The following is a 23,941-nucleotide window of genomic DNA, read 5'->3' as shown; positions in this document are numbered from 1 at the left end:
CTCATCCCGTGGGGTCAAAATGATCATGAGAACTGTGACCAAAAATCCCAGAACCACACGGGGGGACCTGGTGAATGACCTGCAGAGAGCTGGGACCAAAGTAACAAAGGTTACCATCAGTAACACACTACGCCGACAGGGAGTCAAATCCTGCAGTGCCAGATGTGTCCCCCTGCTTAAGCCAGTGCATGTCCAGGCCCGTCTGAAGTTTGCCGGAGACCACATGGGAGAATGTCATGTGGTCAGATGAAACAAAAAAAATAGAACTTTTTGGCATAAACTCAACTCGTCGTGTTTGGAGGAAGACGAATACTGAGTTGCACCCCAAGAACACCACACCTACTGTGAAGCATGGGGGTGGAAACATCATGCTTTGGGGCTGTTTTTCTGCTAAGGGGACAAGGACGATTGATCCGTGTTAAGGAAAGACTGAATGGGGCCATGTATCGTGAGATTTTGAGCTTTGAATGGTTGACCAAATACTTATTTCCCACCATAATTTACAAATAAATTCTTTAAAATTCCTACAATGGGAATTCTTGGATTTTTTCCCCCCACATTCTGTCTCTCACAGTTGAAGTGTACCTATGATGAAAATTACAGACCTCTGTCATCATTTTAAGTGGGAAAACTTGCACAATTGGTGGCTGACTAAATGCTTTTTTGCCCCACAGTATATATATATATATATATATACATATATATAGTATATTTATGTATATATGTTCAGTTTAACTGTCCAGTTATGATTGATTGAATGCCCTGAGAATAAAACTGGACTTTTTTTTGTAATTGCCATAAAATTACGTGCACAATTTTGTTAATTTATTGCCAAAAACATTTATATTTTATAGACATTTTCAAAGTAGAATATTGTCCTTGGGGCCCTTTGGAACCTCATGGGGGACCCGTGAAATCTGTGCCTCTCAAGACCTCACTGTTGGTTTTGTACGCTCACGTTACTTCTCAACTCGTCAAAGTCGATGCTAATCGACCCGTTTCTTCTCCTTTTTACTGCATGTGAAAGCAAAAGTGAGTCCGCAAATAACCGAATCGTAAAGGGGTGGCATAGCTCGGTTGGTAGAGTGGCCGTGCCAGCAACTTGAGGGTTGCAGGTTCGATTCCCGCTCCCGCCATCCTAGTCACTGCCGTTGTGTCCTTGGGCAAGACACTTTACCCACCTGCTCCCAGTGCCACCCACACTGGTTTTTAATGTAACTTAGATATTGGGTTTCACTATGTAAAGCGCTTTGAGTCACTTGAGAAAAGCGCTATATAAAAATAATTCACTTCACACTAAAGCGGACTCGAAAATTAAATCTGATTTGGTCAAATCTGCAGACGTCTGTGAAAAATATCGTCCACCTGAGCAGCAGGAGGGGTCCTAACAGTATTGAGCAGAAGGGGTCACAGCAGCTCCACGTGAAAGAAGAGGAGCCACAGCCCCCCCACTTTAAAGATGAAGAAAAACAGCGGTAGAGAGTTGTAGAAAGGATTGGAAACTCAAGATAGCCATTTCTTTACAAGTGTATGTAAACTTTTGACCACAACTGTACAGAATAGAATAGAAAATACAAACCCCGTTTCCATATGAGTTGGGAAATTGTGTTAGATGTAAATATAAACGGAATACAATGATTTGCAAATCATTTTCAACCCATATTCAGTTGAATATGCTACAAAGACAACATATTTCATGTTCGAACTGATAAACATTTTTTGTTGTTGCAAATAATCATTAACTTTAGGATTTAATACCAACAACACGTGACAAAGAAGTTGGAAAAGGTGGCAAAAAATACTGATAAAGTTGAGGAATGCTCATCAAACACTTATTTGGAACATCCCACAGGTGTGCAGGCTAATTGGGAACAGGTGGGTGCCATGATTGGGTATAAAAACAGCTTCCCAAAAAATGCTCAGTCTTTCACAAGAAAGGATGGGGCGAGGTACACCCCTTTGTCCACAACTGCGTGAGCAAATAGTCAAACAGTTTAAGAACAACGTTTCTCAAAGTGCAATTGCAAGAAATTTAGGGATTTCAACATCTACGGTCCATAATATCATCAAAAGGTTCAGAGAATCTGGAGAAATCACTCCACGTAAGCGGCATGGCCGGAAACCAACATTGAATGACCGTGACCTTTGATCCCTCGGACGGCACTGTATCAAAAACAGACATCAATCTCTAAAGGATATCACCACATGGGCTCAGGAACACTTCACAAAACCCCTGTCACTAAATACAGTTCGTCGCTAGATCTGTAAATGCAAGTTAAAGCTCTACTATGCAAAACGTAAGCCATTTATCAACAACATCCAGAAACGCCGCCAGCTTCTCTGGGCCCGAGATCGTTTAAGATGGACTGATGCAAAGCGGAAAAGTGTTCTGTGGTCTGACGAGTCCACATTTCAAAATGTTTTTGGAAATTTTCAACATCGTGTCATCCGGACCAAAGGGGAAGCGAATCATCCAGACTGTTATCGACGCAAAGTTCAAAAGCCAGCATCTGTGATGATATGGGGGTGCATTAGTGCCCAAGGCATGGGTAACTTACACATCTGTAAAGGCACCACTAAGGTACATACAGGTTTTGGAACAACATATGCTGCCATCTAAGCGCAGACTTTTTCATGGACGCCCCTGCTTATTTCAGCAAGACAATGCCAAGCCACATTCAGCACGTGTTACAACAGCGTGGCTTCATTAAAAAAAGAGTGCGGCTATTTTCCTGGCCCGCCTGCAGTCCAGACCTGTCTCCCATCGAAAATGTGTGGCGCATTATGAAGCGTAAAATACGACAACGGAGACCCCGGACTGTTGAACGACTGAAGCTCTACATAAAACAAGAATGGGAAAGAATTCCATTTTCAAAGCTTCAACAATTAGTTTCCTAAGTTCCCAAACGTTTATTGAGTGTTGTTAAAAGAAAAGGTGATGTAAAACAGTGGTGAACATGCCCTTTCCCAACTACTTTGGCACGTGTTGCAGCCATAAATATCTAAGTTAATTATTATTTGCAAAAAGAATTAAAAGTTTATGAGTTTGAACATCAAATATGTTGTCTTTGTAGTGCATTCCACTGAATATGGGTTGAAAAGGATTTGCAAATCATTGTATTCTGTTCATATTTACGTCCAACACAATCTCCCAACTCATATGGAGACGGGGTTTGTAAGATAGTATAAAGTGTTATTCACCGTCAACGAGTCTCCCAGCGCGGCGATGACCTTGACGTCCGCAGCTTTCACACGCTCGACTACAACAGAGCAGAGGAACGCGTTGCAATGATTTCACGAGGTCATGACAGGAGAATAGTGACGGCCACCTGAGGCTGGGATGCTGGGAGAGGGACTCATGTCGGGACACTGGAGCAGAGGATGAAGACCAGCGCGGAGGAACTCCTCCTGCAAGAAGAACCTCATGATTGACTGTCCGACGCTCTCTTCAGGCCGCAGATGTCGACAGTGGCTGATGTTCACAAGCAGCAGAATGAAACAAAAACTGCAAAATTCAACTTAAACAGAATCTGTGTCATTTCCTGGAGAAAATTGGCCAACTGAAATGCTTGAATGTCCAGTGTGAGTGTAGAGTGTGGATGGAGGAACGGTTCAAATTGGATGAGATAGGCAGGATATGTAGAGATGTCCGATAATGGATTTTTTGCCGATATCCAATATTGTCCAACTCTTAATTACCGACATATACAGTCGTGGAATCAACACATTATTACGCCAAATTTTGTTTGTTTATTGAACACGATTAAATTCAGGAGTAAGATTACGAATTCAGTGTCAATAATTGCGTAGAAATGTGGAAAAGTTGGGCCCCGTGGTCAAAAAGGGCGAGACCTGTATTATTCTAACTGTCCTTTCATTTTGTAACATGCTAAGTGTACTTTTATACTTATTTCAAGAGACCTCCGATAATGGCTTTTTTGACGATAGTCCGATATTGTCCAACTGTTAATTACCGATTCCGATATCAACCGATACCGATATATACAGTCGTGGAATCAACACAATATTACGCCTAATTTTGTTTGTTTTTTGAACACGATTAAATTCAGGAGTAAGATTACGAATTCAGTTTCAATAATTGCGTAGAAATGTGGAAAAGTTGGCCCCGTGGTCAAAAAGGGCAAGACCTGTATTATTCTAACTGTCCTTTCATTTTGTAACATGCTAAGTGTACTTTTATACTTATTTCAAGAGATCTCCGATAATGGCTTTTTTGTCCGATATTGTCCAACTGTTAATTACCGATTCCGATATCAACCGATACCGATATATACAGTCGTGGAATCAACACATTATTACGCCTAATTTTGTTTGTTTATTGAACACGATTAAATTCAGGAGTAAGATTACAAATTCAGTGTCAATAATTGCGTAGAAATGTGGAAAAGTTGGGCCCCGTGGTCAAAAAGGGTAAGACCTGTATTATTCTAACCGTCCTTTCATTTTGTAACATGTTAAGTGTACTTTTATACTTATTTCAAGAGATCTCCGATAATGGCTTTTTTGTCCGATATTGTCCAACTGTTAATTACCGATTCCGATATCAACCGACACCGATGTATACAGTCGTGGAATCAACACATTATTACGCCTAATTTTGTTTGTTTATTGAACACGATTAAATTCAGGAGTAAGATTACGAATTCAGTGCCAATGATTGCGTAGAAATGTGGAAAAGTTGGGCCCCGTGGTCAAAAAGGGCAAGACCTGTATTATTCTAACCGTCCTTTCATTTTGTAACATGCTAAGTGTACTTTTATACTTATTTCAAGAGATCTCCGATAATGGCTTTTTTGACGATAGTCCGATATTGTCCAACTGTTAATTACCGATTCCGATATCAACCGACACCGATATATACAGTCGTGGAATCAACACATTATTACGCCTAATTTTGTTTGTTTATTGAACACGATTAAATTCAGGAGTAAGATTACGAATTCAGTGTCAATAATTGCGTAGAAATGTGGAAAAGTTGGGCCCCGTGGTCAAAAAGGGCAAGACCTGTATTATTCTAACTGTCTTTTCATTTTGTAACATGCTAAGTGTACTTTTATACTTATTTCAAGAGATCTCCGATAATGGCTTTTTTGACGATAGTCCGATATTGTCCAACTGTTAATTACCAATTCCGATATCAACCGACACCGATATATACAGTCGTGGAATCAACACATTATTACGCCTAATTTTGTTTGTTTATTGAACACGATTAAATTCAGGAGTAAGATTACGAATTCAGTGTCAATAATTGCGTAGAAATGTGGAAAAGTTGGGCCCCGTGGTCAAAAAGGGTAAGACCTGTATTATTCTAACTGTCCTTTCATTTTGTAACATGCTAAGTGTACTTTTATACTTATTTCAAGAGACCTCCGATAATGGCTTTTTTGTCCGATATTGTCCAGCTGTTAATTACCGATTCCGATATCAACCGACACTGATATATACAGTCGTGCAATCAACACATTATTACGCCTAATTGTGTTTGTTTATTGAACACGATTAAATTCAGGAGTAAGATTCCGAATTCAGTGTCAATGATTGCGTAGAAATGTGGAAAAGTTGGGCCCCGTGGTCAAAAAGGGTAAGACCTGTATTATTCTAAACATCCTTTCATTTTGTAACATACTAAGTGTACTTTTATACTTATTTCAAGAGATCTCCGATAATGGCTTTTTTGCCGATAGTCCGATATTGTCCAACTGTTTATTACCGATTCCGATATCAACCGACACCGATATATACAGTCGTGGAATCAACACATTATCACGCCTAATTTTGTTTGTTTATTGAACACGATTAAATTCAGGAGTAAGATTACGAATTCAGTGTCAATGATTGCGTAGAAATGTGGAAAAGTTGGGCCCCGTGGTCAAAAAGGGTAAGACCTGTATTATTCTAACCGTCCTTTCATTTTGTAACATGCTAAGTGTACTTTTATACTTATTTCAAGAGATCTCCGATAATGGTTTTTTTGACGATAGTCTGATATTGTCCAACCGATACCGATATATACAGTCGTGGAATCAACACATTATTACGCCTAATTTTGTTTGTTTATTGAACACGATTAAAATCAGGAGTAAGATTACGAATTCAGTGTCAATAATTGCGTAGAAATGTGGAAAAGTTGGGCCCCGTGGTCAAAAAGGGCAAGACCTGTATTATTCTAACCGTCCTTTCATTTTGTAACATGCTAAGTGTACTTTTATACTTATTTCAAGAGATCTCCGATAATGGCTTTTTTGACGATAGTCCGATATTGTCCAACTATTAATTACCGATTCCGATATCAACCGATACGATAAATACAGTCGTGGAATCAACACATTATTACGCCTAATTTTGTTTGTTTATTGAACACGATTAAATTCAGGAGTAAGATTCCGAATTCAGTGTCAATGATTGCGTAGAAATGTGGAAAAGTTGGGCCCCGTGGTCAAAAAGGGTAAGACCTGTATTATTCTAACCGTCCTTTCATTTTGTAACATGCTAAGTGTACTTTTATACTTATTTCAAGAGATCTGCGATAATGGCTTTTTTGACAATAGTCCGATATTGTCCAACCGATACCGATATATACAGTCGTGGAATCAACACATTATTACGCCTAATTTTGTTTGTTTATTGAACACGATTAAATTCAGGAGTAAGATTACGAATTCAGTGTCAATAATTGCGTAGAAATGTGGAAAAGTTGGGTCCCGTGGTCAAAAAGGGCAAGACCTGTATTATTCTAACTGTCCTTTCATTTTGTAACATGCTAAGTGTACTTTTATACTTATTTCAAGAGATCTCCGATAATGGCTTTTTTGTCCGATATTGTCCAACTGTTAATTACCGATTCCGATATCAACCGATATCGATATATACAGTCGTGGAATCAACACATTATTACGCCTAATTTTGTTTGTTTATTGAACACGATTAAATTCAGGAGTAAGATTACGAATTCAGTGTCAATAATTGCGTAGAAATGTGGAAAAGTTGGGCCCCGTGGTCAAAAAGGGCAAGACCTGTATAATTCTAACTGTCCTTTCATTTTCCAACAGTTAATTACAGATTCCGATATCAACCGACAACGATATATACAGTCGTGGAATCAACACATTATTACGCCTAATTTTGTTTGTTTATTGAACACGATTAAATTCAGGAGTAAGATTACGAATTCAGTGTCAATAATTGCGTAGAAATGTGGAAAAGTTGGGCCCCGTGGTCAAAAAGGGCAAGACCTGTATTATTCTAACCGTCCTTTCATTTTGTAACATGCTAAGTGTACTTTTATACTTATTTCAAGAGATCTCCGATAATGGCTTTTTTGACGATAGTCCGATATTGTCCAACTGTTAATTACCGATTCCGATATCAACCGATACCGATATATACAGTCGTGGAATCAACACATTATTACGCCTAATTTTGTTTGTTTATTGAACACAATTAAATTCAGGAGTAAGATTACGAATTCAGTGTCAATAATTGCGTAGAAATGTGGAAAAGTTGGGCCCCGTGGTCAAAAAGGGTAAGACCCGTATTATTCTAACCGTCCTTTCATTTTGTAACATGCTAAGTGTACTTTTATACTTATTTCAAGAGATCTCCGATAATGGCTTTTTTGACGATAGTCCGATATTGTCCAACCGATACCGATATATACAGTCGTGGAATGAACACATTATAGTGCCTAATTTTGTTGTGATGCCCCGCTGGATGCATTAAACAATGTAACAAGGTTTTCCAAAATAAATCAAATCAAGTTATAAAAAAAAAAAAATGCCAACATGGCACTGCCGTATTTATTATTGAAGTCACAAAGTACTTTTTTTTTTAACATGCCTTAAAACAGCAGCTCGAAAATTTGGGACATGCTCTCCCTGAGAGAGCATGAGGAGGTTGAGGTGGGCGGGGGAGGGGGTGTATATTGTAGCGTCCCGGAAGAGTTAGTGCTGCAAGGGGTTGTGGGTATTTGTTCTGTTGTGTTTATGTTGTGTTACGGTGCGGATGTTCTCCCAAAATGTGTAATTCTTGTTTGGCGTGTGTTCACAGTGTGGCGCATATTTGTAACAGTGTTAAAGTTGTTTATACGGCCAGCCTCAGTGTGACCTGTATGGCTGTTGACCATACAGGTCACACTGTGTGTGTGAAAAGCTGTAGATATTATGTGATTGGGACGGCACGCAAAGGCAGTGCCTTCGAGGTTTATTGGCGCTCCGTACCTCTCCCTACGTCCATGTAAACAACGTTATAAAAACTCGTGAATTTTACTTTTTGAAACCGATTTACGATATTAAATTTTAAAGCATTTATCGGCGGATAATATCAGCAGTCCCATATTATCGGACATCTCTAATGATATGCAAAAGTTTGTATATTGCCCATTCATTTTCAATGGTGAGAAATTTCGGGAAATTCCCGGAAAAACTGAAATTTTAGGAAATGGGAAACGTGTTTAGCTTGGATGTCTAGGATAAAGTGGATGGTCTGACGCAGGGGTCGGGAACCTTTTTGGCTGAAAGAGCCAAGAAGCCAAATATTTTAAAATGTATTTCCGTAAGAGCCATAAAATATATATATATTTTTAACACTGAACACAACTAAACGTGTGCATTTTTATGTAAGACCAACATTTCCGGAGTACAATAGGTCTCTTATTCTTTGTAATAACATTGTTATTCTGAAGCTAACTGTGGAGGGGCGTGGCCTGCGGGCCTGCAGCGAAGCGGGGTGTTGCCAGGACCAGCCTCGAAATCAGCGACAGGCACGTAGAAGGCCCACCTGGGCCTTTTTATCTAATCACCTGTCGCTCTGTTATAAGCAGCAGCCAGGAGGAGAGACAGGGTTGGAGCTGGAGCCAGAGCGCGAGCGAAAATGAAAGAGAAAAATACATCCGCTGGAAAGCAACGGAGAGACTTATTGAAAAATACAACAATATTGCAACCCGGAAACAGGCTCTCATGTCAGTGCTTGGTGGTCTGAAGAACCCCCAGGAGAATCAATAATAAATATATTTTTACCATTAACCCAACTTCTTGAACATAAAAAAGCATGAGAATGTTTTATATTTTGAACATTATTTTTAACACTGCGATTACAAGCGGAATCCTTCATTACTTATCGTGTTAAGCAATGTCAGCTCAGATGTATCCGAGAGCCAGATGCAGTCATCAAAAGAGCCACATCTGGCTCGCGAGCCATAGGTTCCCTACCCCTGGTCTAACGGTTTGAATCGGGTAATAAATGTCAGAGAAAAATGTCCTGAAAAACTTGGAGTTCCTGGTAATCAGGGATATCTGATAAGAAAAATATATGGTTGCCTTTGATTTTCGGCCAAGTTGAACGTTTTAATACTTGGATGGATCCAATCAGATGAAAACTAGGGGAGAAAAAGTTAGAAGAAAAAAGGGCAAAAACAGTGGTTTTTGAAAGCTGGAAATCCTGGTAATCAGGAAAATGTTGTAACCCCGAAAACATTTTGACTAGAATGTCCAGTGTCCATGTGTGGATGTTAGAACAGTTCCAATCGAACAAGAAATGTGGGTTATGAAGAAGTTTGTATATTGCCCATTCATTTGCAAAGGGGTAAATTCCTGATAATTCTGGGTAATTTTCAGAACCTGGTAAGTGGAGTGTCTGGATGTTGGAACGGTTTGAATCGGGTGGATATGTGGGGGTTGTTTAACTTAGATTATCCCCCATTTATTTCAATCACATTTCCTGGAAATTTTTAAATTTCGGAAAAAAAGGGAAATCCTGTGAAATAGTGGGTAGTGAGTGGGTTGGCATTGGAATTTTGTGAATTGGTCGAGAAATGTTGAAGTAATGACAATTATTTAAAGAATAGGTGTTATGGAAAGTCGGAAATACCAGGAAAAATAAGAATGAGCTTGAATTTCCGAACTAAGATGAACGCTCTGATAGTGGAACGGTTTAAATTTGATGAAAACTGTGAGAGAAGTAGTCAAAAGAAACAAAGTGGAACAACTGTTGTATTAAAAAGCGGGAATCCCTGGTAATCAGGGAAATTCTGGAACCTGGAAACAATTTGGCTGGAATTAACAGGGTGAGTGGAGTGTGTGGATGTCAGAACGATTCCAATCGGATGACAAATGTGGAATATGAAGAGGTTTGTATATTGCCCATTTATTTGCGAAATGGGAAAATTCCTGGTAATTCCGGGTAATCAGGGAATTTTCAGAACCAGGTAAAATACTTGCTTGAACGTCCAGGGTGAAGGGAGTGTGTGGATGTTGGAAAGGTTCAAATCAGGTGAAAAATGTGGGAATTGTTGAACTTAGAAAATCCCTATTTATTTCCAGAGGAATTTACTGCAAATTTCGGAATTTCGGGAAAAGGGGAAATTGTATAAAATATGCAACATAACACTATGGCCATGAGTGAACTAAGTGGGTTGGCGTTGGAATTTTTCGAGAAAAGTGAAAGTTGTGACAATTTTTTTTGAAGAATAGTTGTTACGGAATATCAAAATACCAGGAAAACCGAGAATTTTCCTGCCTCCGGAAAATAGATAGCTTGAATTTCCAGACTAAGAAGAATGCTCTGATGGCAAAAAAGTTGAAATGCGATGAAAAATGAGGGATAAGTAGTGAAAAGAAAATATTTTTTGTAGTCAAAAGTGGGAATTCCTGGTAATTTTTTTGCCTTCGAAAAATAAATAGCTGGAATTTCCAGACTATGACGAATATTCTGATGGCAAAACGGTTACAATCCGATGACAAATGTGAGAGAAGTAGTCAAAAGAAAAAAGTTAACCGTGGGAATTCCTGGTAATCGGGGAAAATTTTGACCTGGGAAAACATGTCGGCTTGAATGTCCAGGGTGTGTGGATATTGGAACGGTTCAAATCGGTGAGAAATGTGGGAATTGCTAAACTTAGAAAAACCCCATTAATTTCAAGAGGAATTTCCTGCAAATTTGAGAGAAGTGACCATTTTTTTTAAATAGTTGTTACGGAAAATGGGAATTACCAGGAAAACCGATGAATTTTCTGCCTTCAAGAAATAGACAGCTTGGTTCTCCAGACATAAAAGAACACTCTGTTGGCGTAACGGTTGAAAAGTGGGATAAGTAGACAAAAGAAAAAAATGTTGCATTCAAAAGTGGGAATTCCTGGTAATCAGGGAAATTTTTAAGCCGGGAAACATGTTGGCTTGAATGCCCAGGGCGAGTGGAGTGTGTGGATGGTGAAACGGTTCGAACCCGTGGAAAATTTGGGAATTGTTGAACTTAGAAAACCCCCATTAATTTCAAGAGGAATTTCCTGGAAATTTTGGGAAAATGGGTATTTTTGTCAAATACGTGACAAAACACAATTGCCATGAGTGAACTAGGTGGAACGGCGTTGGAATTTTGGGAATTGATCTAAAAATGTGAGAGTAGTGACAATTTTTTTTTTAAGAATAAGTCTTACAGAAAATTGGAATTACCAGGAAAACCGAGGAAATTATTTTGCCTTTGAAAAATAAATAGCTGAAATTTCCAGACTAAGACGAATATTCTGATGGTTACACGGTTACAATCCGATGAAAAATGTTAAGAAAAGTAGTCCAAAGAAAAAAGGGAACACAACCTCAGGAATTCCTGGTAATCGGCGGAAATATTGGTTTTAATTTCAAGAGGAATTTGCTGCAAATTTCAGGAAAATGGGTATTTTTTTGAGCAATATGAGACAAAACATGATTTCCATGAGTGAACTAAGTTGGTCGGCGTCTAAAAATGTGAGAGTAGTGACAATTTTTTTTTTAAGAATAGGTGTTACGGAAAATGGGAATTACCAGGAAAACCGATGAATTTTCTGCCTTCAAAAAATAAACAGCTTGAATTTCCAGACTAAGAAGAACGCTCTGATGGCAGAACGGTTTAAATCCGATGACAAATGTGAGAGAAGTATTCAAAATAAAAAAGGGAACACAACTGTAGGAATTCCTGGTAATCAGGGAACATTTTGATGCAGGAAACATGATGGCTTGAATTTCCAGGGTGAGTGGAGTGTGTGGATGGTATAATGGTTAGAATTGGTGTGAAATGTGGGAATTGTTGAATTTAAAAAAAAAAAGAGTTTTTTTTAAGAATAGGTGTTACGGAAAATGGGAATTACCAGGAAAACCGTGGATTTTTTTTTTGCCTTCAAAAAATAATTAGCTTGATTTTCCAGACTAAGACAAATGTTCTTATGGTAGAACGGTTGAAATCCGATGACAAATGTGAGAAAAGTAGTCAAAAGAAAAACACAACTGCGGGAATTCCTGGTAATCGGGGAATATGTTGACCTGGGAAAACATGTTGGCTTGAATGCCCAGGGTGAGTGGAGTGTGTGGATATTGGAACGGTTCAAATCCGTGGGAAATGTGGAAATTGTTGAACTTAGAAATTCCCCATTAATTTCAAAAGGAATTTCATGCAAATTTCGGGAAAATGGGTAAATTTGGTGAAATATGTGGCATAACAAAATTGCTCTAAGTGAACTAAGTGGGTTGGCATTGGAATTTTGCGAATCGTTCTAAAAACGTAAAAGTAGTGACATTTTCTTTAAAGAATATGTGTTACGGAAAACGGGAATTACCAGGAAAACCAGGGAATTTTCTGCTTTCAAAAAATAAATAACTTGACATTCCGGCTAATAAGAATGCTTTAATAGTGGAACGATTGAAATCCGATGAAAAATGTTAAGAGAAGTAGTCAAAAGAAAAAAGGGAACACAACCTCAGGAATTCCTGGTAATCGGGGGAAATGTTGAATTTAATTTCAAGAGGAATTTGCTGCTAATTTCAGAAAAATGGGAATTTTTTTGTGCAATATGAGACAAAACATGATTTCCATGAGTGAACTAAGTTGGTCAGCGTTGGAATTTTAGGAATCGGTCTAAAAATGTGAGAGTAGTGACAATTTTTTTTTTAAGAATAGGTGTTACGGAAAATGGGAATTACCAGGAAAACCCTGGATTTTTTTTTTTTTGCCTTCAAAAAATAAATAGCTTGATTTTCCAGACTAAGACAAATGTTCTGATGGTAGAACGGTTGAAATCTGATGACAAATGTGAGAAAAAGAGTGAAAAGAAAAACACAACTGCGGGAATTCCTGGTAATCGGGGAAAATGTTGACCTGGGAAAACATGTTGGCTTGAATGCCCAGGGTGAGTGGAGTGTGAGGATGTTGGAACGGTTCAAATCCGTGGGAAATGTGGAACTTGTTGAACTTAGAAAACCCCCATTAATTTCAAGAGGAATTTCCTGCAAATTTCGGGAAAATTGGTAAATTTGGTGAAATATGTGGCATAACAAAATTGCTCTAAGTGAACTAAGTGGGTTGGCATTGGAATTTTGCGAATCGTTCTAAAAACGTAAAAGTAGTGACATTTTCTTTAAAGGATATGTGTTACAGAAAACGGGAATTACCAGGAAAACCAGGGAATTTTCTGATTTCAAAAAATAAATAACTTGACATTCCGGCTAATAAGAATGCTTTAATAGTGGAACGATTGAAATCCGATGAAAAATGTTAAGAGAAGTAGTCAAAAGAAAAACAGGGAACACAACTTCAGGAATTCCTGGAAATCGGGGGAAATTTAGAATTTAATTTCAAGAGGAATTTGCTGCAAATTTCAGGAAAATGGGTATTTTCTTGTGAAATATGAGACAAAACATGATTTCCATGAGTGAACTAAGTTGGTCAGCGTTGGAATTTTAGGAATCGGTCTAAAAATGTGAGAGTAGTGACAATTTTTTTTTTAAGAATAGGTGTTACGGAAAATGGGAATTACCAGGAAAACCTGGGAATTTTCTGATTTCAAAAAATAAATAACTTGACATTCCGGCTAATAAGAATGCTTTTAAGAGTGGAACAATTGAAATCCGATGACAAATGTTAGAGAAGTAGTCAAAAGAAAAAAGGGAAGACAACCTCAGGAATTCCTGGTAATCAGGGGAAATGTGGATTTTAATTTCAAGAGGAAGTTGCTGCAAATTTCAGGAACATTTGTATTTTCTTGTGAAATATGAGACAAAACATGATTTCCATGAGTGAACTAAGTTGGTCGGCGTTGGAATTTTAGGAATCGGTCTAAAAATGTGAGAGTAGTGACATTTTTTTTTTATGAATAGGTGTTACGGAAAATGGGAATTGCCAGGAAAACCGATAAATTTTCTGCCTTCAAAAAATAAACAGCTTGAATTTCCAGACTAAGAAGAACGCTCTGATGGCAGAACGGTTTAAATCCGATGACAAATGTAAGAAAATATTCAAAAGAAAAAAGGGAACACAATTGTAGGAATTCCTGGTAATCAGGGAACATTTTGAAGCAGGAAACATGATGGCTTGAATTTCCAGGGTGAGTGGAGTGTGTGGACGGGATAATGGTCAGAATCGGTGTGAAATGTGGGAATTGTTGAATTCAGAAAAAAAAAATGTTTTTTTTAAGAATAGGTGTTACGGAAAATGGGAATTACCAGGAAAACCGTGGATTTTTTTTTTTTTTGCCTTCAAAAAATAAATAGCTTGATTTTCCAGACTAAGAAAAATTTTCTGATGGTAGAACGGTTGAAATACGATGACAAATGTGAGGAAAGTAGTCAAAAAGAAAAACACAACTGCGGAAATTCCTGGTAATTGGGGAAAATGTTGACCTGGGAAAACATGTTGGCTTGAATGCCCAGGGTGAGTGGAGTGTGTGGATGTTGGAAAGGTTTAAAACCGTGGGAAATTTGGAAATTGTTGAACTTAGAAAACCCCCATTAATTTCAAGTGGAATTTCCTGCAAATTTCGGGAAAATGGGTACATTTTGTGAAGTATGTGGCATAACAAAATTGCTCTAAGCGAACTAAGTGGGTTGGCATTGGAATTTTGCGAATCGTTCTAAAAACGTAAAAGTAGTGACATTTTCTTTAAAGAATATGTGTTACAGAAAACGGGAATTACCAGGAAAACCAGGGAATTTTCTGCTTTCAAAAAATAAATAACTTGACATTCCGGCTAATAAGAATGCTTTAATAGTGGAACGATTGAAATCCGATGAAAAATGTTAGAGAAGTAGTCAAAATAAAAAAAGGGAACACAACTTCAGGAATTCCTGGTAATCGGGGGAAATGTTGATTTTAATTTCAAGAGGAAGTTGCTGCAAATTTCTGGAAAATGGGTATTTTTTTGTGAAATATGAGACAAAACAGGATTTCCATGAGTGAACTAAGTTGGTCGGCGTTGGAATTTTAGGAATCGGTCTAAAGATGTGAGAGTAGTGACATTTTTTTTTTAAGAATAGGTGTTACGGAAAATGGGAATTACCAGGAAAACCGATACATTTTCTGCCTTCAAAAAACAAACAGCTTGAATTTCCAGACTAAGAAGAACGCTCTGATGGAAGAATGGTTTAAATCCGATGACAAATGTGAGAGAAGTATTCAAAAGAAAAAAGGGAAGACAACCTCAGGAATTCCTGGTAATCAGGGAACATTTTGATGCAGGAAACAGGAAGGCTTGAATTTCCAGGGTGAGTGGAGTGTGTGGATGGTATAATGGTTAGAATATGTGTGAAATGTGGGAATTGTTGAATTTAGGAAAAAATTAAAAAAAATTTAAAGAATAGGTGTTACGGAAAATGGGAATTACCAGGAAAACCGTGGATTTTTTTTTTTTGCTTTCAAAAAATAAATAGCTTGATTTTCCAGACTAAGACAAATGTCCTGAAGGTAGAACGGTTGAAATCCGATGTCAAATGTGAGAAAAGTAGTCAAAAAGAAAAACACAACTGCGGGAATTCCTGGTAATTGGGGGAAATGTCGATTTTAATTTCAAGAGGAATTTGCTGCAAATTTCAGGAAAACGGGAATTTTTTTGTTAAATATGAGACAAAACAAGATTTCCATGAGTGAACTAAGTTGGTCGGCGTTGGAATTTTAGGAATCTGTCTAAAAACGTGAGGGTAGTGACAATTTTTTTTTTAAGAGTAGGTGTTACGGAAAATGGGAATTACCAGGAAAACCGATGAATTTTCTGCCTTCAAAAAATAAACAGCTTGAATTTCCAGACTAAGAAGAACGCACTGATGGCAGAACGGTTTAAATCCGATGACAAATGTGAGAGAAGTATTCAAAAGAAAAAAGGGAACACAACTGTAGGAATTCCTGGTAATCAGGGAACATTTTGATGCAGGAAACATGATGGCTTGAATTTCCAGGGTGAGTGGAGTGTGTGGATGGTAGAATGGTTAGAATCGGTGTGAAATGTGGGAATTGTTGAATTTAGGAAAAAATAAAGTTTTTTTTAAAGAATAGGTGTTACGGAAAATGGTAATTACCAGGAAAACCGTGGATTTTTTTTTTTTTTTTGCCTTCAAAAAATAAATAGCTTGATTTTCCAGATTATGAAAAATGTTCTGATGGTAGAACGGTTGAAATCCGATGTCAAATGTGAGAAAAGTAGTCAAAAAGAAAAACACAACTGCGGGAATTCCTGGTAATTGGGGGAAATGTCGATTTTAATTTCAAGAGGAATTTGCTGCAAATTTCAGGAAAACGGCAATTTTTTTGTGCAATATGAGACAAAACATGATTTCCATGAGTGGACTAAGTTGGTCGGCGTTGGAATTTTAGGAATCGGTCTAAAAATGTGAGAGTAGTGACAATTTTTTTTTTAAGAATAGGTGTTACGGAAAATGGGAATTACCAGGAAAACCGTGGATTTTTTTTTTTGCTTTCAAAAAATAAATAGCTTGATTTTCCAGACTAAGACTAATGTTCTGAAGGTAGAACGGTTTAAATCCGATGTCAAATGTGAGAAAAGTAGTCAAAAAGAAAAACACAACTGCGGGAATTCCTGGTAATTGGGGGAAATGTCGATTTTAATTTCAAGAGGAATTTGCTGCAAATTTCAGGAAAACGGCAATTTTTTTGTGCAATATGAGACAAAACATGATATCCATGAGTGAACTAAGTTGGTCGGCGTTGGAATTTTAGGAATCGGTCTAAAAATGTGAGAGTAGTGACAATTTTTTTTTTTAAGAATAGATGTTACGGAAAATGGGAATTACCAGGAAAACCCTGGATTTTTTTTTTTTTGCCTTCAAAAAATAAATAGCTTGATTTTCCAGACTAAGACAAATGTTCTGATGGTAGAACGGTTGAAATCTGATGACAAATGTGAGAAAAAGAGTGAAAAGAAAAACACAACTGTGGGAATTCCTGGTAATCGGGGGAAATGTTGACCTGGGAAAACATGTTGGCTTGAGTGCTCAGGGTGAGTGGAGTGTGTGGATGTTGGAACGCTTCAAATCCGTGGGAAATGTGGAAATTGTTGAACTTAGAAATTCCCCATTAATTTCAAGAGGAATTTCCTGCAAATTTCGGGAAAATGGGTAAATTTGGTGAAATATGTGGCATAACAAATTTGCTCTAAGTGAACTAAGTGGGTTGGCATTGGAATTTTGCGAATCGTTCTAAAAACGTAAAAGTAGTGACATTTTCTTTAAAGAATATGTGTCACAGAAAACGGGAATTACCAGGAAAACCAGGGAATTTTCTGCTTTCAAAAAATAAATAACTTGACATTCCGGCTAATAAGAATGCTTTAATAGTGGAACGATTGAAATCCGATGAAAAATGTTAGAGAAGTAGTCAAAATAAAAAAAGGGAACACAACTTCAGGAATTCCTGGTAATCGGGGGAAATGTTGATTTTAATTTCAAGAGGAAGTTGCTGCAAATTTCCGGAAAATGGGTATTTTTGGGTGAAATATGAGACAAAACATGATTTCCATGAGTGAACTAAGTTGGTCGGCGTTGGAATTTTAGGAATCGGTCTAAAAATGTGAGAGTAGTGACAATTTTTTTTTTAAGAATAGGTGTTACGGAAAATGGGAATTACCAGGAAAACCGATGAATTTTCTGCCTTCAAAAAATAAACAGCTTGAATTTCCAGACTAAGAAGAACGCTTTGTTGGCAGAACGGTTTAAATCCGATGACAAATGTGAGAGAAGTATTCAAAAGAAAAAAGGGAACACAACTGTAGGAATTCCTGGTAATCAGGGAACATTTTGATGCAGGAAACAGGAAGGCTTGAATTTCCAGGGTGAGTGGAGTGTGTGGATGGTAGAATGGTTAGAATCGGTGTGAAATGTGGGAATTGTTGAATTTAGGAAAAAATAAAGTTTTTTTTAAAGAATAGGTGTTACGGAAAATGGGAATTACCAGGAAAACCGTGGATTTTTTTTTTTTTGCTTTCAAAAAATAAATAGCTTGATTTTCCAGACTAAGACAAATGTTCTGAAGGTAGAACGGTTGAAATCCGATGTCAAATGTGAGAAAAGTAGTCAAAAAGAAAAACACAACTGCGGGAATTCCTGGTAATTGGGGGAAATGTCGATTTTAATTTCAAGAGGAATTTGCTGCAAATTTCAGGAAAACGGGAATTTTTTTGTGCAATATGAGACAAAACATGATTTCCATGAGTGGACTAAGTTGGTCGGCATTGGAATTTTAGGAATCGGTCCAAAAACGTGAGGGTAGTGACAATTTGTTTTTTAAGAATAGGTGTTACGGAAAATGGGAATTACCAGGAAAACCGTGGATTTTTTTTTTTTGCCTTCAAAAAATAAATAGCTTGATTTTCCAGACTAAGACAAATGTTCTGATGGTAGAACGGTTGAAATCCGATGTCAAATGTGAGAAAAGTAGTCAAAAGAAAAACACAACTGTGGGAATTCCTGGTAATTGGGGGAAATGTCCATTTTAATTTCAAGAGGAATTTGCTGCAAATTTCAGGAAAATGGGTATTTTTTTTGTGCAATATGAGACAAAAAATGATATCCATGAGTGAACTAAGTTGGTCGGCGTTGGAATTTTAGGAATCGGTCTAAAAATGTGAGAGTAGTGACAATTTTTTTTTTAAGAATAGGTGTTACGGAAAATGGGAATTACCAGGAAAACCGTGGATTTTTTTTTTTGCTTTCAAAAAATAAATAGCTTGATTTTCCAGACTAAGACTAATGTTCTGAAGGTAGAACGGTTTAAATCCGATGTCAAATGTGAGAAAAGTAGTCAAAAAGAAAAACACAACTGCGGGAATTCCTGGTAATTGGGGGAAATGTCGATTTTAATTTCAAGAGGAATTTGCTGCAAATTTCAGGAAAACGGCAATTTTTTTGTGCAATATGAGACAAAACATGATATCCATGAGTGAACTAAGTTGGTCGGCGTTGGAATTTTAGGAATCGGTCTAAAAATGTGAGAGTAGTGACAATTTTTTTTTTTAAGAATAGATGTTACGGAAAATGGGAATTACCAGGAAAACCCTGGATTTTTTTTTTTTTGCCTTCAAAAAATAAATAGCTTGATTTTCCAGACTAAGACAAATGTTCTGATGGTAGAACGGTTGAAATCTGATGACAAATGTGAGAAAAAGAGTGAAAAGAAAAACACAACTGTGGGAATTCCTGGTAATCGGGGGAAATGTTGACCTGGGAAAACATGTTGGCTTGAGTGCTCAGGGTGAGTGGAGTGTGTGGATGTTGGAATGCTTCAAATCCGTGGGAAATGTGGAAATTGTTGAACTTAGAAATTCCCCATTAATTTCAAGAGGAATTTCCTGCAAATTTCGGGAAAATGGGTAAATTTGGTGAAATATGTGGCATAACAAATTTGCTCTAAGTGAACTAAGTGGGTTGGCATTGGAATTTTGCGAATCGTTCTAAAAACGTAAAAGTAGTGACATTTTCTTTAAAGAATATGTGTCACAGAAAACGGGAATTACCAGGAAAACCAGGGAATTTTCTGCTTTCAAAAAATAAATAACTTGACATTCCGGCTAATAAGAATGCTTTAATAGTGGAACGATTGAAATCCGATGAAAAATGTTAGAGAAGTAGTCAAAATAAAAAAAGGGAACACAACTTCAGGAATTCCTGGTAATCGGGGGAAATGTTGATTTTAATTTCAAGAGGAAGTTGCTGCAAATTTCCGGAAAATGGGTATTTTTGGGTGAAATATGAGACAAAACATGATTTCCATGAGTGAACTAAGTTGGTCGGCGTTGGAATTTTAGGAATCGGTCTAAAAATGTGAGAGTAGTGACAATTTTTTTTTTAAGAATAGGTGTTACGGAAAATGGGAATTACCAGGAAAACCGATGAATTTTCTGCCTTCAAAAAATAAACAGCTTGAATTTCCAGACTAAGAAGAACGCTTTGTTGGCAGAACGGTTTAAATCCGATGACAAATGTGAGAGAAGTATTCAAAAGAAAAAAGGGAACACAACTGTAGGAATTCCTGGTAATCAGGGAACATTTTGATGCAGGAAACAGGAAGGCTTGAATTTCCAGGGTGAGTGGAGTGTGTGGATGGTAGAATGGTTAGAATCGGTGTGAAATGTGGGAATTGTTGAATTTAGGAAAAAATAAAGTTTTTTTTAAAGAATAGGTGTTACGGAAAATGGGAATTACCAGGAAAACCGTGGATTTTTTTTTTTTTGCTTTCAAAAAATAAATAGCTTGATTTTCCAGACTAAGACAAATGTTCTGAAGGTAGAACGGTTGAAATCCGATGTCAAATGTGAGAAAAGTAGTCAAAAAGAAAAACACAACTGCGGGAATTCCTGGTAATTGGGGGAAATGTCGATTTTAATTTCAAGAGGAATTTGCTGCAAATTTCAGGAAAACGGGAATTTTTTTGTGCAATATGAGACAAAACATGATTTCCATGAGTGGACTAAGTTGGTCGGCATTGGAATTTTAGGAATCGGTCCAAAAACGTGAGGGTAGTGACAATTTTTTTTTTAAGAATAGGTGTTACGGAAAATGGGAATTACCAGGAAAACCGTGGATTTTTTTTTTTTGCCTTCAAAAAATAAATAGCTTGATTTTCCAGACTAAGACAAATGTTCTGATGGTAGAACGGTTGAAATCCGATGTCAAATGTGAGAAAAGTAGTCAAAAGAAAAACACAACTGTGGGAATTCCTGGTAATTGGGGGAAATGTCCATTTTAATTTCAAGAGGAATTTGCTGCAAATTTCAGGAAAATGGGTATTTTTTTTGTGCAATATGAGACAAAAAATGATATCCATGAGTGAACTAAGTTGGTCGGCGTTGGAATTTTAGGAATCGGTCTAAAAATGTGAGAGTAGTGACAATTTTTTTTTTAAGAATAGGTGTTACGGAAAATGGGAATTACCAGGAAAACCGTGGATTTTTTTTTTTTTGCCTTCAAAAAATAAATAGCTTGATTTTCCAGACTAAGACAAATGTTCTGATAGTAGAACGGCTGAAATCTGATGACAAATGTGGGAAAATGAGTGAAAAGAAAAACACAACTGCGATAATTCCTGGTAATCGGGGAAAATGTTGACCTGGGAAAACATGTTGGCTTGAATGCTCAGGGTGAGTGGAGTGTGTGGATGTTGGAAGCCGTGCGAAATGTGGGAATTGTGCAAGTTTGAAATTTAACTTATTCATTTTCAAAGAAAAAAAAAATGGAAAAAACATGAAATTCCTGGTAATCTGGTATATTTGGGAATATGACCAATGGAAGCTCAGGACAAACGTTTTGATAATCGAACGTCTCCGATCGGATGGAAAGTGTGGGAAAAGAAGGCCGTCAAAAAACAAACCAAAGTGGGAATAAAGACTACAAAAAGATGCATTCTGGGTGTAGTACAAGACTTGCCTGTGGGGGGCGCTGCTTGGCCTGCTGCAGGGTCTCCTCTCCTGCTACTGCGCAGCCTGCAAAACAACAACAACACACCTGCGGTAAATCCACACAAAAGCGAAGAGAAAGTCACCTTACATTCCACGCGGCGTGTGTTGAAAGTGAGGACAATAACGCAGAGTGCAAACAGCGCACACGACATCACAGCGCTCTGCTAAAGTGCCAAATGAACGCCTGGTAAAGTATCATTATCACCGGGCCAAAGACTACTGATTAGCGGGACCTTTGAGCTCTGCCTTTCACTTATTAATACTCCATTCAAGGTACAATTATTAACAATACGCATATGTACACATAGATATACTAACACCCTTCATCATACAAAATGACTTTTTCGTCAACTTGGAAAATAATTCTCTATATTCATTTCTAAAAAGATATTTCAAAGTTTACACCATGACAGAAAAAAACCTGAACTATTTATTTAATAAAGTTAAAGTACCCATGATAGTCACGCACACACTAGGTGTGGTGAGATTTGTCCTCTGCATTTAAACCCCTCACCTTGTTCCATCCCCTGGGAGGTGAGGGGAGCAGTGAGCAGCAGCAGGGGCAGCGCCCGGGAATAATTTTTGGGGTGTTTTAAAGGGGAACATTATCACCAGACCTATGTAAGCGTCAATATATACCTTGATGTTGCAGAAAAAGGACCGCATATTTTTTTAACCGATTTCCGAACTCTAAATGGGTGAATTTTGGCGAATTAAACGGCGTTCTATTATTCGCTCTCGTTGTGACGTCACATAGGTAATCAATCCGACGTTTTCTCAAACACATTACAAACGAGTCAAATCAGCTCTGTTATTTTCCGTTTTTTCGACTGTTTTCCGTACCTTGGAGACATCATGCCTCGCCGGTGTGTTGTCGGAGGGTGTAACAACACGATCAGGGATGGATTCCAGTTGATTTACGTGGTGTGTGCATCGATTAGCACGGCATGCTAATCAATGCTAACATGCGATTTAGGCTAGCTGTATGTACATTTGTAGCTATATTTAAATTCACCCTTTCCCTCCAACCACATTTAATGCCAAACAAACACATACCAATCGACGGGTTCAAGTTGCACCAGTGTCAAAAGATGCGAAAGTCCCTCGTTTGGTCTGCACATTTTACCGGCGATGTTAAGACAAACATGGCACAGAGAAACGTGTGGATATCCTGCGACACTCAAAGCAGATGCATTTCCAACGATAAAGTCAAAGAAATCACAAAGGTGACTTTTGTTGATGTTATTGACTTATGTGCTAATCAGACATATTTGGTCGCGGCATGACTGCCAGCTAATCAATGCTAACATGCTATTTAAGCTAGCTGTATGTACATTTGTAGCTATATTTAAATCCAGCCTTTCCCTCCACCCACATTTAATGCCAAACAAACACTTACCAATCGACGGATTCAAGTTGCTCCAGTGGTCAAAAGATGCGAAAGTCCCTCGTTTGGTCTGCACATTTTACCGGCGATGCTACGACAGATGGCACAGAGAAACGTGTGGATATCCTGCGACATTCAAAGCAGATGCATTTCCAACGATAAAGTCAACGAAATCACAAAGGTGAGTTTTGTTGATGTTATTGACTTATGTGCTAATCAGACATATTTGGTCGCGCCATGACTGCCGGCTAATCGATGCTAACATGCTATTTAGGCTAGATGTATGTACATATTGCACTTTCAACACTGTCTGCTCTCATTTTATCGCACATTTGGCCCCCTGATGTCTTGTGTACCTACACTCTGTCCACCTCCTGTCCAGGCCTACTGTGTGTGTGTGTGTGTGTGTGTGTGTGTGTGTGTGTGTGTGTGTGGTACACACAACATATTTGTATTCTGAAATATGTTCTTCACAGAAAATGAGCCAAAGTCAGTGATTCTCAGTTTGAAAAATTAATTATATTGTATCATTTTTCCTTTCAGAAAAAATTTAAACGGGTCCCACAGACCTAAACGCCACACAAGGGTTAAAGTCATCATGTTATTAAAATAGTCTGATAACAATTGATTATATAATTTATATGTAAAATCTTGTTTCTTTTTTTTTTTTTTTTTTGGCTGGCCAATACGAAAATACAAAAATAGTTGTTTGAGCAGCTCACGTTTTTTCTGTGTAACATCCCTTTCTACAAAAAAAACGCATAAATAAACAAACATCCATCCATCCATTTCCTGCCGCTTGTCCCTGTTGGGGTCGCGCTGTGGTGCTTTTG

At 37.7% G+C, this 23,941-nt stretch overlaps 1 protein-coding gene across 6 annotated transcripts in view; it reads right to left on the bottom strand.

Moving 5' to 3' along the window:
* Window positions 1-23,941, bottom strand: part of LOC133542546 (phospholipase B1, membrane-associated-like) — a 47,893-nt gene that overhangs the window by 22,244 nt on the left and 1,708 nt on the right. For 3 of the 6 annotated variants that reach the window (XM_061886780.1, XM_061886774.1, XM_061886776.1), the window contains exons 2-5: window positions 23,121-23,199; window positions 21,690-21,745; window positions 3,330-3,408; window positions 3,202-3,260 (exon numbers count right to left, since the gene is read on the bottom strand). In XM_061886780.1, the coding sequence (XP_061742764.1) occupies window positions 3,202-3,260; window positions 3,330-3,360 (90 nt within the window). In that variant the 5' untranslated portion in view covers window positions 3,361-3,408; window positions 21,690-21,745; window positions 23,121-23,199. Of the gene's footprint in view, window positions 1-3,201; window positions 3,261-3,329; window positions 3,409-21,689; window positions 21,746-23,120; window positions 23,235-23,941 lie in introns of all 6 variants that reach the window. The other 3 variants (XM_061886777.1, XM_061886778.1, XM_061886775.1) reach the window with 2 other exon arrangements.

The sequence above is a fragment of the Nerophis ophidion genome, linkage group LG24 (genome assembly GCF_033978795.1).
Source record: "Nerophis ophidion isolate RoL-2023_Sa linkage group LG24, RoL_Noph_v1.0, whole genome shotgun sequence".
NCBI lineage: Eukaryota > Metazoa > Chordata > Actinopteri > Syngnathiformes > Syngnathidae > Nerophis > Nerophis ophidion.
The sequence above is the reverse complement of the archived record's forward strand: the minus strand, read 5'-3'. Positions and strand labels throughout refer to the sequence as shown.